This window comes from Eurytemora carolleeae, unplaced genomic scaffold (genome assembly GCF_000591075.1).
Source record: "Eurytemora carolleeae unplaced genomic scaffold, Eaff_2.0 scaffold518, whole genome shotgun sequence".
Lineage (NCBI taxonomy): Eukaryota > Metazoa > Arthropoda > Copepoda > Calanoida > Temoridae > Eurytemora > Eurytemora carolleeae.
In genome coordinates this window covers 97,246-116,874 of record NW_019396412.1, presented here as the reverse complement: position 1 = coordinate 116,874, position 19,629 = coordinate 97,246, and the positions used below count along the sequence as shown (strand labels likewise).

Here is a 19,629-nt window from a genome sequence, read left to right as displayed (position 1 = left end):
ACCTGGAGTTCATGATTAAGTTATATCTTGTAGTATCTTGTGAGACAGATACCTGAGATTATTGAGCAACCTGGAGTTCATGATTAAGTTATATCTTGTAGTATCTTGTGAGACAGATACCTGAGATTATTGAGCAACCTGGAGTTCATGATTAAGTTATATCTTGTAGTATCTTGTGAGACAGATACCTGAGATTATTGAGCAACCTGGAGTTCATGATTGAGTTATATCTTGTAGTATCTTGTGAGACAGATACCTCATATTATTGAGCGACCCGGATTGGTACTGATCTAAAAGGATTTATTAGAGTAGGGCATTTACTACATCCAGGCCCTATTGAGACCCTGTATTTAAATTCCTTTTGTTTCATAATAATTGCCTTTTTAAAGGTTAATGTGAACATTTTAAACAATGTTTGCACAGAGATGTTTGATTTTGCATTATATTATCGCTCTGTTGAGCCAGTGTTGACAAATCAATAATGGCGCAGTAACAAAAGTCATAATAATTTTGTCATAAATATATTTTTCATGATACGTTTGTCATAATTACAAAAGTCGTAAATTACATTTTTCATAAAGTTCATAAGTCATAAATTACAAAATTCGTAACTTTCATTTGTCATAAATACGATTTTCATAGCATACTAATCATACATAATCATATTTTCATATTATTTCTATTATATTTTCAAATATGTTAACATTATATTTGTAATACAAGATTGGCTACTTGTTCACTGGCTAGACCTTTAGATAATCATCCTGGGGTACAAGATGATAGTCACCTACTACAGATTTCAAGCCAAAAAATTGGAAGATTTCAACCAAAAATGAAGGCAGGGCCCCCTCCCCCCTCATCAAATAGGACATCTCCACCATCTCTTTTAGATATTTAATTTTTCTTCTAAATCTTATTTTTAAGAGCAAACTGAAGGATACTGAACTTTACTCCACAACACAGGTATAAATATTTCGTAATTATTTGTTTTAAGTGATGTGATTTTTCTCAGTTCAAAAAAAAACTACATTATTATTCCCCCCCCGTTTCCCAACCAATCTCAGGGAAGGTGGGGGGGGGAGAGTGGGGAGGAATAACGTGAAAGTTCAGAAAAAATGTCTGAAATGAGAAGAAAAATTAGAAATATCTAGAAATATTTAGTTTTCTCCAAATGTTTAAGTTTTTCCTTGTTTTGTCAGTATAAACCAGATTTTTTGTTGCAGCTTTTACTGGAAAATAACCAGTTGTTGTTGTTGAGGTAATACATGTATAGTGGTGAGCATCACAGCTTGGAGATTTTGAGATGTTTTCTCAAATCTCACGAGACGATCCATGCAATTTCCGAGAAAAGATAGTTTAACGCAGATTTGATTTTTAAAAATTGCGTATTTTCTACTTTTTTAAACATGTTAAAATGGGATAAATTATGAGAAATGTATGATTTGTATACTATAAAAACGTATTTTTGACAGATGGAATTTATGACTTGTGTTATCTATGACTTTTGTAATTTATGAAAAATGTTATTTATAAAAATCGTATTATGACAAATGTATTTATGAAAAACATATTTATGACAAACATATTATGACTTTTGTTACTGCGTCTCAATAATATTCTATTGAAATATGACTTAATTGATGTTTTAATGGCAAAATATTACAACATACGGTATTTTACATTTTTTAGTACAGGGTTACCCACAGCACAAAGGATGAAACTGTACAGACAACTCTAAACATAGGACAGGACATTTGAAGCATTATTTTTTAGTACAGGGTTACCCACAACACAAAGGATGAAACTGTACAGACGACTCTAAACATAGGACAGGACATTTGAAGCATTATTTTTTAGTACAGGGTTACCCACAACACAAAGGATGAAACTGTACAGACAACTCTAAACATAGGACAGGACATTTGAAACATTATTTTTTTGTTTCTGCATTCAATTGAGTATTTTAATTGTTTACTATATGATTATGCATAGAAATAAGCAAGTTTTGGCCTACAAGGAACCTAAGCAAATCCTAACAATCGTCTCTGAAGTCTCATCCTTTGTGGGTAACCCAGATATAGGATTGATATCTAGATTTCAGAGACGACTGTTCTTATTTATTTTTAAGAGTTCATTTTCACTCGCCGCCATTTTGAACGTTTAAGGAACTATAGGTAACACGTCAAGTGACCCAAACATTTGAAGAGTGGCATATCTGATTAACGACGGTACCCTTAAAGGGACAGAGACAGGCTATGTAAGGTAATTAAACTGACTATGCAGAGTTGTGGACAAATTCTTTAGGATTAATTTAAGACATGAAAATATTTAAAGATCTGTCGACGTTCAAAATCGTACTTTTGGATGGATACGTTTTCAGAATTGTTTTTTTAATTATTAGATAACGACCACGAGAAATGTAAACAAAATTCTACAGTAAACTAATTTGTTGTTTAGGAACAGGTTGAGAAAATAAAAATTGACTCTTATCATCGAAAATAAGTAATCTTAATCAATTATTAGATTCTGTAATCTCTCCGTAATCACAAAGATATTCTGCAGATTTTCTGGAATTTTTATTGAAAAGACGACATTTAAAGAATTTGAAGAAATCTGAAAATGAATCCTAAAGAATTTGTCCACAACACTGCATACTCAATTTAACTACCCTACATAGCCGGTCTGTCCCTTTAAAACCTTTGTCTGATGAAGAATGAATGATTTATCCTTGTTTGCCTCGCTGAAAATTGATTATTTTTGAATGCGGGTTCTCTGTGATAGTGAATTCTGGATTTATGCTGCAGGAGGCAATGGTGGAAATGGTGGAATTTAAAAATTCAAGGTAGAAAAACGACGGTATCTTCCTTATTGTTTATCAACAAGAGATTTAAAAATCACTGAAGTGAATCTTCAATATGCCAATTTATACAAATAAAGGGTCTCTTATTATTAAGCGTACAATCCCTTAAACAAGATCTTATTATTCATATTATTAATTTATGGATTTGAGAACTAATTTAAGCTACAGGGTCTCTCAATAAACATGAGAATTGAGAGACGACTTGAATATCGTCTTTGATTTTTAATATTTAATTCATGACAAAGAAAGTAAAAAAAACCGAGGCTCTATGTCTGACGAACTTTTTATAAAGTGGTCTACCTTTCTTGTAACTTAAAAATTGACAAAGGACAATTTTGATTTATTAAATAAATTGAAAATTGTACAAATTTCGCAATATCTCCGTCAATTTTGAAGATACAAAATAGGTAGACCACATATCAAGAATATCAAAATATCAAGACTGCAATAAATGTGTTCATGAAAAAATGCCACATGTAACAAAGACGATATAAAAGTGGTTACTGAATTACCATCTTTATCTTAAATAAGTTTAACTTATTGATAAAACTCTTTCTTTTGTAAAGTTTTCCACTTTTTAAAAAAATTTTCTGTTTTCTTTGCAAAAAACTTGATACAACGTAACAACAAGCATTGAATTTCAAAAAACTTTTTTGTAACAAAACACTGTCACGATACCTTAGCCGGGAAAAAGAAGAGTATGGTTAACCTAACCAGCTCTAGGTGTATCATAAACAGACCCGCGCCAAACAATCCCAACCTAATTCAGGAGATACAGCTAGTTATAATTGCTATAAGCTGAAACAAAGCTTTTATAAAACGTTTCCAAAATTTGCTTGGTTAAAAAATAATTTGAGAAATAACGTTTGTAACATGATTTTTTTTTAAATTAGAAAACCGCCCATTAGAGGTTTATATTTATCTAAACCTAAAAGTAAATTGCAATATTCTGAGTGTATAGCCATCTCAAGATTGTGGTCCTGATTTGATAAATTATAGATGATTTATCATCGAATAAATTATAACAGAAATTAAATATTACATCTTACACCTACTTTCTTGGAATCTTCTTAGAGATAAAAAAAAACTCGATAAAAACATTATTTAATTTAGCATAAAATTTCCGATAATAGATCGTCCTGGAACGTCCGATCAAAATGCTATGGACGATATAAATGTTTCTATTGCAATATTTGTTTTATGAATAATACACAAACCCTTGGCGGGCGGTTGGATTCGATGATTACGTAATAACTGAAATGATAAATATGTTATGTAATGAGTAATGATCAATGTTGTCTATTTGTGCATAATTTTGCTATTTTTGTCTTTTCTTTTGGAAACCTGTATTTTCAAAAATTCATTTTAACAAATTTAAACTACACCATTTATATATGTATTTATGTCTTTGTGTTTGAATAAATCTTTATAATAATAATATAATATATACTGAATACCGGATTTGAAAACTTAAATTTAAAAAAAATAGTTTTTAATAATTTTAAAATATTGTGACCTTAGAACTGGAGGAATGTAGATCCAATGAGTCCGGATAACATCAAGAGTGTTGATGACTATAGTCAGGTAATTGACCATTATAAAGATCTGAGTTATTATATCATCATAGAAGTTTATAAATCCTCTTAAAACCTAAACATGTAAACAATAAACATATTGTGATTGTGATTATACAGAGTTACCTACAAGGGATGAGATATTATAATTTGTCTGTTTCCTTACATTCATAATTTCCTGCAACTACAAGCTTGTAACTATCTTTGTACAATCAATGTGAAGGCCATAAAAATACTATACTCAAAGTAGAAATACCATTGAATCGTTATATTTAAAAAGTTGTAGTTGGTATTTACAGTCTCATCCTTTGCGGGTAACCCTGTATCATTATAATTATTTACAGCTACTTTGCAGGGAAGTTAAGGGAATTTTACTTTACCAAGGGTTCCTCAAGACTAATTTTGCCGACAAAACATCCAGAGCACAACAAGGGATGTTTTGTAGGCAAAATTGGTTGAGGGAACTCGTGGTCAAGTATAATCTCCCGAAAAAAGTAGTTGTTTACAATTTTATCGTCTTTTAAGATGAAAATGCGCGAATTTTTTCACAAAAACTTCACACATCGGGTCGTTTTACTTAATTGTCCCATAGGACGTGAAGTAACATAACGTCCCTCTGTTGGGGGAAAATCATAGGTCGATAATTTTAGTGAAAATGCGGTATAAAGCATAAAAAGTAAACAATAAACACAAGGTATGGGGGAATATAGAGACCATCGTACGATTTCAAATCTTTAAAAGTAGAATCCCGTGTAATTTCAGTGTTACCCACAAAGAATGAAACTCTTAAATATAACAATCTTAAGGTAAGATTTCGTCTTTTGTCTTGAATGTAGATTTTTAATGTTATTTTTTATTCATTTGACAATGAAAGAAACAAGTTTATAGTTGGAGGGAATCATGAATATGAGGAAACTGCCAGATACAGGGTGTCCCACGAAACATGACAGAAGCAAGACCACTTGAAAGTCGTCTTTAATATTTGAATTTATTTGCAACATTTAGTCGTCAATCTACTATGACATGTATGATTCTTGAAACAATTACCACATAATTCTCCTAGCCCCGGCATTTCCAATAAGTGGTCTGCGTTTTTTTGTGCTTTCAATATTACCGGAGATCTTAAGAATTTTGTTCAGATTTCAATTTTGTTAAATAAAAGCAAAATTGTCGAAACCTGAACGAAATTCTTCATATCTCAGGCAATATTAAAAGCACAAAAAAACAGACCACATTTTTGAAATGGCAGGACTAGGGGAATTTTGTGATTATTATCTCTAAAATTTTTCTTCTAAAATTAGGTTGACAAATAAATGCAGCAAATTTTATCAAAAGTCAAGATGATATTCAAGTCGTCTTGCATACTGTCATGTTTCGTGGGACACCCTGTATATGAAATTCGGTAAAGTCTACCTTGAAGTCTCATCCTTTGTACCTTGTATTTAACATTGAAGTCACATCCTTTGTACCTTGTATTTAACTTTTAACTTTCCTCGTGCAATGGCTGATCTTTTTATGTACAGCTGAAATGTAAGAAACTGTACTGTTTGCATGTTACCTGTATTGTATTGTACAGATTAGGAGCACATGATCCCCAACAGATCCAGAAGCAGGCCGCCATGTAGTACTGTACAGAGTGTACAATCATTTATTAAATTAAAATATATTTTGTTTCATCCTAACATCACTTCTTTTAGGTATTCCAAACCTAGTAAAGGAGAAAAGTGTAAATTGTTATATATATGAAACAAAATTGTCCAAAAATAGAAATTCAAATCACTAAATAGTGTCAAATATATCAACACGAGCGCTAATGAATAGTAAAATGATTGTTATTGTGAATTATATTATTAAAACCACTGAAATTCATTAATTTTAAGAAGAAACACATCGTGATATTTGGTCAAAGTCCATAAAGATAAACCCTCTGAGCCCGAAATTTAAAAGAGTATCGTTGAATGAAACTCCCGAGTTTCCATTTTGGGGTCTTAACATTTAAATAAATTTTAATTTAAGAGATTCGAAAAAAAGGAGAATATGAAGAAACTAAATAATAAAATATTTCATTACAAAAATATTGATATCTACAAAACTGCCTAACCCCATCCGTGAAACCCGGGTTTCAAAACTGGTTTTTATAACTATACCCTGTCTTAAATTTTGGGCTCTGAGCCCGAAATTTAAAAGAGTATCGTTCAACAAAACCCTTGAGTATCCTTTTTGGGGTCTTAACATTTTGTAGATTTTGATTTGAGAGATTCGAAAAAATGGAGAATATGAAGAAACAAATATTTCATAACAAGAATATTGATATCCACAAAACTGCCTAATCCCATTCGTAAAACCCGGGTTTTAAAACTGGTTTTCATAATGATACCCTGTCTTAAGTTTTGGGCTCTGTGGACAGCTGATATTGCAGAACTAGTGTGCGCAACATTAACGATAACCCTAAAACCTACAGGTCGATTATGTGAATATATCAATTTCTACACGTATATATACAGCTTTATGGTTAGTAACTATCAGCCAAGCCAGTTGGGCAGGGTGGACTGCGCCAACAATTTATCCTATAGTTGATCCATCATCCAACAGTCGACGTAGAATTACAAGACAGAGAGAGTCTGTTCTACGCCGACTGCGCGAAACTCCACTGGGCTTCTGTCTCAGGGTTATTATGAACGAGTTTCATCGAAATCTTGAAAAGACGACATCTAGTGTCCTTTAGTGTTATTTCAATTTGTTTTATGTGTAATGTAAAAGTGTCAAGTGTAAATTGTAAAGTACAAAGTGTAAGTTGTAAAGTATAAAGTGTAAATTGTAAAGTATAAAGTGTAAATTGTAAAGTAAAAAATGTATGTTGTAAAGTATAAATTGTAAATTGTAAAGTATAAAGTGTAAATTGTAAAGTGTAAAGTGTATTTCAGGGGATATTAGATCCAAAACTAACACTTGGCCCATTTCTAACACTGAGTGTCAGAAATGGGCCAAATCTGCAAAGTTATCTTTTTCAGGAGTATATATATCTTTAAATCCAAGACGAGTAAAACAAAATTACACCATATATTTATAAAAAATGGCTAAAACTGTATTGAAACAATAAATATCAATTTTAAACTAATAACGAGGTGTGAGAATTAGTTTTTGATGATTCTTGATTTCATTTTCGAACATATCCCAATTTGAAACAATTACCGGATTTCAGCTCATGTCGCGTTTTCGGAACATATCCTGGTTTTGTGACAATTACCGGAATTCATATCAATGTCAATTTCAAGTATTTACGCACTTACGCACAACTTTATCAATACATGATTAGAGCTTGCATAATATCCAAAAGTTAATCATTTTTTATTGCAAAATCCGTGCAATTTACATTTTACTTTGCATATTTAGAATTATATGATATATAGTCTTAAACACGTTTATTGAAAACTATGATAAAATTACAGAAAACATTCAGATTAAAAAACCGTAAAATTTTCCACAAATATGTACTTTAATTTCTTGTTTTAGGCTTATCGCTTATCAAAACAAAAAATGAAAATGAAAAATTCGTGATTCACAAATTTTTTTTTCGACTTTTACTCTCGATATGGGCTGGGATTCTAAAAACCCAGTCTATCAATTTGTGCCCATTTCTAACATTCAGTGTTAGAAATGGGCCAAGTGTTAGTTTTGGAACTAATATCCCCTGTATTTGAGCTTTTAAATGAGATAACAAAATATGCCTTTTTTTTGAAAGCTCTATAGTTGCAGCCTTGTTAGGTGACATGATTTAGCAAAAAAAAAATTATCAAACTTTTAAATAAAAGAATTGTTTCCTTTAGATGAGAAAAATCCTCGTCCATATTATCCATCTCCATATATTCTGCACTAATATTATCCATCTCCATATATTCTGTACTATTAGAACTAATAGAACTTAAAAATACACATTAGAATGAAGAAGAAGTCATATTTGTTCAAAATTGGGTGAAGACCATGGGTGCAACTAGCATTTTNTTGGGGGGGGGGAGGAACCCCGTGGTGTATTTTTTACAAAGAGAATAGAATATATATTCTATTCTCTTTGATTTTTTAGCTTGACTGATCGATTTGAACACTTTGATTCTGATTCATACACTTTGATTTTGATTTTAACACTATAATACTGATTCATATACTTTGATTCTGGTTCGAACACTTTGATTCTGATTTGAACACTTTGATTCTAATTCGAACATTTTGATTCTAATTCGAATACTTTGATTCAGATTCGAACACTTTGACTCTGATTTGAACACTTTGATTCTTTGACGATTTTCATTTAAATCTGAGAGGATTGACTCACAAAGGACGAGACTTCAAAGACAATCATACAGTACTAGGTTGGGAACCCAGCTTGCCAAGGTTACTAAAAGAGTATTCCGCCGTTTACCTGCACTTGAACGATTTTACCGGGCATCTAAATTTTTGCTGTTAAAGTCGACACACTCAACTGAGAATATCAAAACCAAGCTAAGAACATTCCCGATTTCCCCAATCAAAATTTGAGGCAAATTGGTTCAGGGGTTCCTGAGTTATGATCGGACAAACAAACAAACAAACAGGCAGATTGACAAACAGAGATATTAACTTTATATATATAGAATAGATACCATTTAAATACGTACTAAAGCTGGGGATAAAATTTAAACCACAAATCGTTAGAATTATAAAGGAGTTTAAAGTTAGAATTATAAAGGAGTTTAAAGTTAGAATTATAAAGGAGTTTAAAGGTGTCATGAAAGTCTCCCATAAACCTTGTAGAATAATTATTTTATTTATTTATTATTGATTTGTTGGTAATTTGTTTAAAATTTTACTTCCAGTTATTATTTACCAGAGTCCGAATTTAATAAATTTGAACCGCGTCTCAAATATGCCAAAAACCGGTTTCGATTGAGGGCCGGTTTTAATCTCGCAACATTGAATACAATTTCAAGTGGAACCAACGATATTTGAGTCGAGTCTCAAATTTAAGCCGCGGCTCAAATTTTTTTAATTCGGTCTCTGATTTCTTTAAACTAAACAGATATGAATGATTTCCAGTTTTTTAAGATTATTTCCAAAATGTTGTGTTATAACCTTGTAGTGATATTCCAGTATTCTTCAATTTCAGAATCATTCCGACCATCCTCAATATTCTTAATATTCTTAATATTCTTAATATTCCTAATATTCTTAATATTCTTAATATTCAAAAAAATACAATACATTAAAGGGAATGTAGACTTTTTTTCAATTGACCAAATTGAAATGTCCGATTTAATTGACGCGAACAAAAAGGTGCCCCCCCCTCCCCCTACACAAATGCTCTCGTACGACCCTGCAAGTTTCCTTTACTGTATCTTTAACATAAATCAATTTTTATAATTTTTAGTTAGTCACCATTGATCAGACAAAGGTTTCAATGATTCTGTTGTGAATCGGTTATCCCACTCTAGAAATTAAGGATCCCTTAAAATGATGTCTACCCCCCCCTTTTAGGAATAATGCAAATATAAATAGAAATTAGTTTTCAAGGTTTGTTTTAAGAAAAGTAAAATTATAATAAATTTATGATCTAAGAAGTAATTTCAGAAAACAGAGTTTTTATTAAAAAAAATTAGAAAATGAAATTGTGATACCTCATTATTAGCGTCTAAAGTACCATTTGTAATGTTTTGAACTCTACTCCGATCTGAAAAATAGTAATGAAATAAACTAAGAAAACGTATTATAGCTTAACTTCCTGGTGTTGCTCGTGAAATTTTAAAAATCGTCTAACGCTCGGAAGAAAACGACCTCCTTCGTCGAAATGATGCTACATCTATCCTGTATACAGGATGAAGAAGTTCCAACCACTGATACTATTAACTGCTGCGTAGAATCCCCCCTAAGACCTGGTTTAAGGCCTGCAATGTCATCGTACATGATGAAGAAGTATCAACTTCTAATATTATCAACTGCTGCGTAGATCCCCCCTAGTACCTGATTTAAGGCCTGCAATATCATCATACATGATGAAGAAGTACCAACCACTTATACTAGCAACTACTACGTAGAATCCCCCTAGTACCTGGTTTAAGGCCTGCAATATCATCATACATGATGAAGAAGTACCAACCACTTATACTAGCAACTACTACGTAGAATCCCCCTAGTACCTGGTTTAAGGCCTGCAATATCATCATACATGATGAAGAAGTACCAACTACTAATACTATCAACTGCTGCGTAGAATCCCCCCCCTAGTACCTGGTTTAAGGCCTGCAATATCATCATACATGATGAAGAAGTACCAACTACTTATACTAGCAACTGCTACGTAGAATCCCCCCCCAGTACCTGGTTTAAGGCCTGCAATATCATCATACATGATGAAGAAGTACCAACCACTTATACTAGCAACTGCTGCGTAGAACCCAAAACTGACCCAACAAGGCCAGTTTCCAACCCCCCTCATTCTAAAATAAAATGAGATTTACAACATTTCGTAAATGTCCGCTGCATGTACTCCATGGGTACCCATGATGTACTCTACCTTTGTCCGCATGCAGTACATGTATTTGAGTACAGGAAGGCCGGTTTAATTAATTAATTATGATTAATTTCTTTACGACTAACAGATAGATCATATAGACTTTACGCTCAAAGAATGAATTAATATTATGATATAATATAATTTAATCATAATAAGCTCCTTTTTAACTTATTTNATTACAATACCACTAGCTTGGGAACCCAGCTTTGCCTGGAGATCAAAACAATCTTACAACCCAAACTAAGAACTTAATAGTCTGGTAGATTAAAAGGTTTCCTCAATCCCATTCAGAGACTTAAAGAGCAAGTAAAATTATGCGAGCCAATAGTAACTTTATAAGCGCTAATATAAATCAACAGTCTAAACAGAATAGGCAAAGTTGTTATTAACCCTATTCCGACTGAGGGCGGGTCTCCGTGAACCCTCCCCCCCCCCTCTTTTTTGCCATAACTCAAAAAGTATTTGTCTGAGGCTGTTTAATTTTTTTACTTTTCTAACTATAATTGCATGCCCCTCACTTAAGGATAAAAGCTGGGCTTTTTTACCAACTGCCTGAGTCCTCAAGCATATACTGCCTAAATGCCTGATTTGACATTAACCAGACTAAATTAAAATCTAGACCTACTTCCAGTCGTTGGAAAGCCTACAACACAAGGAAGCAGATTGCACAATTTCTGCAAAGAAATTTTGCGTATATTTTTGGACAGACGCTTAAAAAGATTATTTGCACAATTTTAGTTTTTCTTGAATACACATTTAGATTTTAAACATTTTGAATTTTTTTGCGTATTTCAATTTGTTGGGTCAAGGGCTTTTTAAAAATGCATAATTTGTCATAGTTCGCGCTGTTTTTGTTTTTGTTTGCACATTTTTCGCTTAAAATTTAGATTTTGCGATAATACTTAAAATTTAGCAAATTGCAAAAAAAATTGCAGATTATTATAGAGTATCATTTTGTCAAATAGAGTCTATTCTGGACACAACGTCGTCGGACTAGAGCTAAGGTTATTACAAAATAAAGAGATGGTTTCCTGTAAACTGCGAATTAAAAAATGTCCATTACGACGCTGAAAATGAATGACGTTTTCGTCAAATACTATCAGTTCAAATCAAGATTCTCATTCTTAATGTTTGACCAATAAAATTTGTTAAATTTCTTTTCTTATATAAATAATTTTTTCAATTCTTTATTTCATGATGTTTTTTATAATTGCAATTCTGTTCTAGGACAGATGATGATGAAGAAAACATCAAAATATGTTTAAATTACTTTCAAGTTGTGATTCTACAGATAGAGAACACTTATAACCAAATGGGATTTTCAAAAATACTATTTAAAAACTATAGGTAAAAAACTGAGATAAAGAATTCAGCCAAAAAATCAAACTGAGTTGTTTTAATTGATTTTTTATTCATCGATTGAAATTTTACATTTTTGGATCATTATTGTTAAAATAAATGGTTCAAGTAAATCTTCCAAGTTAAATTAGCTTGTTCCGGAATTTTTCTCAAATAGAAATTGGTCTTTTCCGTATTTTGTTTCCGTGTTATCGGAAAAATGTTTGAGAATTATAAAACAAAAGAAACCATGATTCGAATTTTAAATTTTAATCTTAGTACTTTACCTTAAAATCTTCTTTTATTTTCATAAACCTAAAACTGCGGAAGAAAAGAAAAAGTTTCTTCTTTTATACAATTTAGCCAGCTTTCAGGGGCTTATATAGTGGGGAGGGGGGCTATGGGTGCTGGACCCCCCCCTGTTCATTTAAGGCACATTCAGATTCAATATTTTTCAGATTAGATCTTGATGATACATATAAACTATGAAAACCTTCCAGCTTCCTTCCATCATATGTTTAATTCTTTAGATGAACCAAATAGAACAAAATCATATAAACTTGAACGGGTTCTCCTTAAAACTCTAGAATGTTTTCCTTCCCTCTGCTTTAATTCCAAAAATATGGAATTCGATTGAATTAGAGCTTAACGAAACTAAATCTGCAAAATCGTTTAAAAGAACAATAGCCAAGATCTATTTAGATAGTTATTCAAGTTATATCTGTAAAAAAACTGTGTATCATGTTGATAAACTTAGTCTTTACTATCTTCTTCACCCTGTAGTTCATAAACATGATTTTAATAACATACTTATACTACTACCTCACCTTCTCCTTACCCCTTTCCTGATTTATCATTATACTTATGTTTAAAATGTACAATGTACAGTGTTTTTATCTGCAATTCTCATTCGTTTATAGTAGGCCAACCAATTAAAACAACATACTCTAGTTAGGCGGGTCCAAAGTAAATTGTGATTTTTTTATTTGTATTTTCTCGTGCTTTGTAGTTGAATAAAAATATGGATATTATGAATGATGAGTTAAGGAGCCTAACCAACGAACCAACGAACCAATTAATCAATGAACCAACTAACTAACGAACCAACGAACTAACAAGCCAATTAAACAACTAACCACCGATGCCCCGCTTAAGTTTCAACAATATTTTACATTGATCAAGGCCAAAATATTAATAAACTTTGTTGTGGGGTTTTGTAGATATATTTTACCAGCACTAGCTTGGAAACCCAGCTTTCCCTGGAAACCAAACTTTCCTGTAAAACTTAGAATCTTTAGACCAAGTTAAACTTTTATGAAAACCTTCCAGCTTCCTTCCATGATATGTTTAATTCTTTAGCTGAACCAAATAGAACAAAATCTGTTTCAAAATTATACAAAAATTCATATATATACAATTTTGTATAAAAGTAGTAGGTTAAAACAGATCATATTCAACAAATACGCAACTAATCTGAAAAAGACAATATCCCACAGGAGCCTGAGAATCTCAGGTTTGCTCCAATCATAATTTTTAATTTTTATTTTGTATTTTTAATAGATATTGTTGAAAAGATTATTACATTTAGGCCGTATAGTCTGTATTACGTCTGCAGAACTTCAGCCAATGGCAGTACAGTATACTGGTCACGTGATTTCCGTCTGAATCACGCGACCAGTATATCTTTTATGTATCGCTCAACGCCTGAGATTCTCAGGTTTCAAATCATATAAAATTTTAATATACAAGGAGTTCAGGGCGCTTCGCGGGATTCTTCTATTTCAATTGTTCAAACACGTTTTCTTCGTCCACATTGTAAAACAAAAACAAACAAAATTTCTCGGATTTTATAAAAAAAAAATTCGTGAATTTTTAAAATTTTCAAAAATCGAGTTTTTAAACTTCGACCATCCAAAATAAAATTTCCCGTGGGCACGCGAGGTTCCACACAAAATTTCGGCCCGATCGGTTCAGTCGTTTAACGTTTATTGGATACAAACGGACAGACAATCAAAGTATATTTTAGTATACCGGGTTTTCAGGGCGCTTCGCGCACATCTTCTATTTCATTTTTTAATTATGGCTTCATCTGTGAGCATCTTCTCTTTGTACGGTATAAAACAAAAACGCTTGCGGATTTCATAATATTTTTTCGCGCATTTTCAAAATTTTACAAAAAAAAAAGAGACTTTTAAGCACAAATTTTGATCATTCATAAACCTTCCCTGGGGTCGCGTGAGGTCCCACACAAAGTTTGGACCCGATCGGTTCAGCCGTTTTCACGTTTATTGGACACAAACAGACAGACAGACAAGCTAAATTTATATATAGCTTTTGGGTGAAATTTACGTGAATTCTACGTGATATGAAGTGTTCCTTTTGTAATTAGCATATCCTTGATGTCAACAAAAAAACGTAAAGTTATGGTATTTGAAAACATATTCAGATGTTCTATCTATGTGACGCCCCCCCTCCCCTCTCCATTTTTCTTGGATCTTGAAATATTGAGAGAGAGAAACGAGGTTCTCCTAAAATCTGGCCTCACAGCAAAAAATTTAACTTCAAATAATTTTCAGTGTTGAATATTTTTCATTAAAGCAAAAACAAAAAACTTTTGTACGTTTAAAAAGTGTAAACTAAACTTTTATTTTTATCAAACAAATTTGTTTAAGAAACATATTCTTAGGTCTTTTAAAATTTCAATTAGAAAAGTCTACAGTCAAATCTAGGATGGGGAGAGAGGTGTGTGTTTAGAACTGCATTCAAAACAAAATGTTAAAAATTAATTTTAAATAGTTATCTTTTTTAATTCTAGGTCGTAGAAGTGATTTTAAACAGAACTTCAGCCACACAACCTTGGGGATTCAGGTAGAATAATATAATGATAATAATAATAATAATAATAATAATAACAATAATAATAATAATATGATAAAAACAAAAATTGTACAAATGAAAACATATGATGAAAATAGATACTGATCTAGGGTGGTTGGAGGTGTGGATGAGGGTCTGGTTCTGAAAGTAGAAAAGGTTTGAATATTTCTCAAGATTTCTCAAGAATTCTAAGAATGCAGACTCTAATTAGAAAATGTCATGTCAACAATTTAGACGTATATTTAAACTAATATTTTAAAAACTACGTATTTAAGTTATGTAACAGGTATGCAGGAGGCGGGCTTAAGTCGCACGTGACCGGTTCGTATAAAACAAGTTTGATTTTGTGACACTGAAAGGGGGAATAAAGTTTTCACCATTTTTAGGCGGATTTTCTGTCCGTTTGTTTCCTGAAACATCTATTTACCTGTCTACCTCTATTTACCTGTCTACCTATCTACCTATCTACCTGTCTACTTGTCTACCTATCTACCAATCTACCTGTCTACCTGTCTACCTAGCTAAAGTTATTATTTTGTCCTGGCTATATTTCTATCTTTCTATCTTTCTTCCTATCTACATTTCTATCTTTCTATCTTTTTTCCTAACTACATTTCTTCTATTTTTCTTCCTATCTACATTCCTTTCTTTCTATCTTTCATTATATCTACATTTCTTCTTTCTATCTTTCTTCCTATCTACATTTCTATCTTTCTATCTTTCTATCTTTCTTCCTATCTACATTTCTATCTTTCTATGTTTCTTCCTAACTACATTTCTTCTATTTTTCTTCCGATCTACATTCCTTTCTTTCTATCTTTCTTTATATCTACATTTCTTCTTTCTATCTTTCTTCCTATCTACATTCCTTTCCTTATTTCTTTCTTCCTATCTACATTTCTATCTTTATATCTTTCTATCTTTCTTTATATCTACATTTCTTCTTTCTGTCTTTCTTCCTATCCACATTTATATGTGTTTGTACCTTTTAACCTTTCCACGTTTCTACTTTTCTTCTTGACTCAATGTCTAATTGTTTTCCTTTCGAATTTTGTTCCTGCCAAAATTTTTGCCTTAACTGTCAATCATCCCTAGCTTTGTGTACACCTGTCTATTTATCTACAGGGTGTCCCACATTATATTGGATCGTTTATACACATTTTTCGGTTTGCGTATTTAGGTATTCAGGTAATTAGAGATTCAAGTAGCGATGCATTTTTTGGACTAATCAGAAAATTTAAAAAGACTAAATCTTTTTTTAAAAAAATTGTAAATGTTAATATAAAGATGTACATGTGTAGAAAATACTAAGGTTTTCAAGTATTTTGTGTGTATTTAGGCGTTAAAGCTTGGAGATAATCCAATATGATGAGGGACGCTCTGTATACTCCTATATGCAGGGTTACACACAAAGGATGTGACTTCAAAGACGACTGCACAGCATTAATTTAGCGCATTAAAAGGCCAAATTCTACCCTAAGATTGTAATGTTTTATAGTTACAGGTCGTCATAAAAGTCTTATCCTTTTTGGATAACCCTGTACCTATATATTGTATTATTTCCAACTGTCGATCATTCTAGGTTGCTGATGTTTAGATTTATCCNATGATATGGAACGCTCTGCATACTCCTATATACAGGGTTACACACAAAGGATGTGAGTCAAATTCTATCCTAAGATTGTAATATTTTATAGTTACAGGTATTCATAAAAGTCTTATCCTTTTTGGATAACCCTGTACCTATATATTGTATTATTTCCAACTGTCGATCATTCTAGGTTGCTAATGTTTAGATTTATCCACGAGCGTCGGGAAACCCGCCGGTCGTGGGGTGCAATACAAACTACCCCATTGAAAACTCAAGGCTGGACAACGAATATAGTGTAACAGGCTATATTCGTTGCCTAGCCTTGTCTGTTCTTTTCTCTCTTTTATTTTCTATACATCTATTTTTCTATACATCTATTTTTCTATATATCTATTTTTCTCTCTCATTTTTTGGCAACTTCTATATTTGTATATTTGTCTAATTGTAGAACTGCTTGTCTGTCTTTCTATCCCTCTATCTGGGTGACTGGTTTATTTGTCTACGTCTCTATTTGTTAATCTGCTTGTCTATCTGTCAATCTATATTACTGTTCTACATTAGTAGACATATTTTTGAACAGAAAACGTATCTTTGTTATGTTAATATAATGTAGACTCATAGAAAAGAGTTACCGTAAAAAGAAAATAGAGAAAAAATGGCGGCCATCTTATAAATTCAAATATAATGGAATACGATCTTGATGCATTTATTCAAGGTCGGAAAATATGAATGCACTTTACCTGTAAACAACATTTTTGCCCGGATTCGGATTAGAGATTGCATTTAAATTCTCCTAAATCAGCGCAGTTTCACATTTCAACATTTTTTCAATATTTGAATGAGATATGACGTCAAGCAAAGTAGATATATATATCTAGAAATGATTTTTTGGACAACTCTATATATATATAGATAACTAGCGTGGAAATCCTGATAATTGCCTAGAAATTGAACTTTTGCAATTATTATCGTCTTCCATTGCGTTGTTTTATGGTTATCACTGTACCTAAATGATCTACCTAAATGATTTTATATAAATTATCGCTTTAATTATTTGTGAAACGGTTATATAAACAGAATATCTATATCTATATATAAATTTGTGTCTGTCTGTTTGTTTGTCCTATCATAACTCAGGAACCCTTGGACCGATTTGCCTCAAATTTTGATTGGGGAACCCGGGAGCCTCACGGGAATGTTATTAGTTTGGTTTTGAGATTCTAAATTGAGTGGCTCGACTTAAAGAGGGAAAATTTATTTTCCCGGTAAAATCGTACAAGTGCGGGTAAACGGTGGGAGTGACTTTAAGCAACCTTGGCAGCGCTTGGTTCCTAAGCGACTCAAAGAAGTTCGTAGTAAGATTTCGATATTACTGGAGACCACCGGAGGGATTTTATTTTCACTGGAGAGGTTTCAAAAAATGCTTTTTACAATTTAAAACTTTACGCAGGGTGATTTACATTCCACTGGATGGATTCAGATGTCCTTATGTAAAAAGCATTTTTTCAAACCCCTCCAGTGAAAACGAAATCCCTCCGGTGGTCTCCAGTGGAGTCAGAATCTTACTACGAACTTCCGTGACTCTTCCTAAGCTAGTTTATAATAAAATTATAAAATATTTCCTAAATATTAAAGAACTATGTGGATAGAATTGGGTTTTTTGTCTTATTAAAGATTTCAATAAAAAAATGAGTTTTTGCCACAAACTCTAATTTTTTAATCCCAATATCTTTGCAACACAGTATGGTAAACCGTTGATATCTCAAACTATGAATTATGTAGGTTCAACATGTCTCAATTAAAAATATCAAGGGTTTACACCTTCAGGTTGAAAAAATATAAGGATTAGAAAATTTGAGTTTGTGGCAAAAACTCAATTCCTTTGAATACTTTGTACAGAAATGTATCAACTTAAAATTTGTTCCTCACATTTTGTCATTCAAGGTCAGCTTAAATTTAGTGAAATTAAACATTTTATCTAAAATATCTTCATTTAATTGATTAAGATAAATCAGATTTCTTTTAATATGATTTTATCCTTTTCTATATTTCTAACTTTCTACCCTACTTTTCTACCTTTCTACCTTTCTAACTTTCTAACTATATACCTTCCTACCTACCCCTTACCTTCATTCCACCTTACGGAACTACCTACCGACCTAACTACCTCCCTATACAAAAACCTCCCTACCTTCTACCTTCCTCCCTTTATACCTACATATCACTCTCAACTAAAACGCTACTATATCTTCGGTCAGTGTACTGCAAATTACTTCAGAACACACCGAAAGCTTAGTTTAGGGTGATATACCTACCTATATACCTATATACCTATATAATATGTTTTATCCTTTTCTACCTCCCTAACNGTGATGGGTCTACATACTCCTGCATCTCAGGGAGGTTTAAAGGAGAAAGATGTTCTTCTTGAAGTAAATAATATGAGTGTTATGTTCATGACACATTCCGAGGTATTTAGCCAGTTTTTCCTCTTTATTTGTTTTATCCTTTTCTATTTATTATTATTTCATATTTTATTACAAGATCTTGTCTGTTGTCTAGTTAATTAATGTTGTCTAGTGTCTAGTTTATTTATGTAGTCTGTTGTCTAGTTTATTAATATTGTCTAGTGTCTAGTTCATTTATCTAGTCTGTTGTCTTGTTTATTAATGTTGTCTAGTGTCTAGTTTATTAATGGTGTCTAGTGTCTAGTTTATTAATGTTGTCTAGTGTCTAATTTATTGATCTTGTCAATGTCTAATTTGTTGATCTTGTCCAATGTCTAGTTTATTGATCTTGTCCAATGTCTAGTTTATTAATCTTGTCTATTGTCTAGTTTGTTGAT

The 19,629-nt window shown here is 32.0% G+C and overlaps 2 protein-coding genes and 1 long non-coding RNA gene across 15 annotated transcripts in view; 2 read left to right on the top strand and 1 right to left on the bottom strand.

The window, feature by feature from the left end:
• The window catches only part of LOC111702800 (nucleoside diphosphate-linked moiety X motif 17), a 12,989-nt gene extending 11,557 nt beyond the window's left edge, over window positions 1-1,432 (top strand). The window contains exon 7 of the mRNA XM_023474590.1: window positions 925-1,432. Within this exon, the coding sequence (XP_023330358.1) occupies window positions 925-934 (10 nt within the window). The 3' untranslated portion in view covers window positions 935-1,432. The remainder of the gene's footprint in view (window positions 1-924) is intronic.
• The window catches only part of LOC111702798 (uncharacterized), an 18,067-nt gene extending 5,379 nt beyond the window's left edge, over window positions 1-12,688 (bottom strand). The window contains exons 1-8 of one of the 13 annotated variants that reach the window (XM_023474574.1): window positions 12,604-12,688; window positions 10,783-10,901; window positions 10,083-10,135; window positions 9,541-9,599; window positions 8,256-8,355; window positions 5,993-6,061; window positions 4,377-4,510; window positions 3,539-3,620 (exon numbers count right to left, since the gene is read on the bottom strand). In XM_023474574.1, coding sequence (XP_023330342.1) covers window positions 3,539-3,620; window positions 4,377-4,510; window positions 5,993-6,061; window positions 8,256-8,355; window positions 9,541-9,599; window positions 10,083-10,135; window positions 10,783-10,900 — 615 coding nt within the window. In that variant the 5' untranslated portion in view covers window position 10,901; window positions 12,604-12,688. Of the gene's footprint in view, window positions 1-3,538; window positions 3,621-4,376; window positions 4,511-5,992; window positions 6,062-8,255; window positions 8,356-9,540; window positions 9,600-10,082; window positions 10,136-10,337; window positions 10,375-10,425; window positions 10,754-10,782; window positions 11,025-12,603 lie in introns of those variants that run through there. The other 12 variants (XM_023474578.1, XM_023474581.1, XM_023474584.1 and 9 more) reach the window with 12 other exon arrangements.
• A 2,272-nt stretch (window positions 12,689-14,960) lies between these two features.
• LOC111702801 (uncharacterized) lies at window positions 14,961-15,354 on the top strand. Its single transcript, XR_002765494.1, has 3 exons — window positions 14,961-15,058; window positions 15,132-15,184; window positions 15,304-15,354. It is a non-coding gene; the product is annotated as an uncharacterized LOC111702801 (long non-coding RNA).
• Window positions 15,355-19,629: the final 4,275 nt, after the last annotated feature.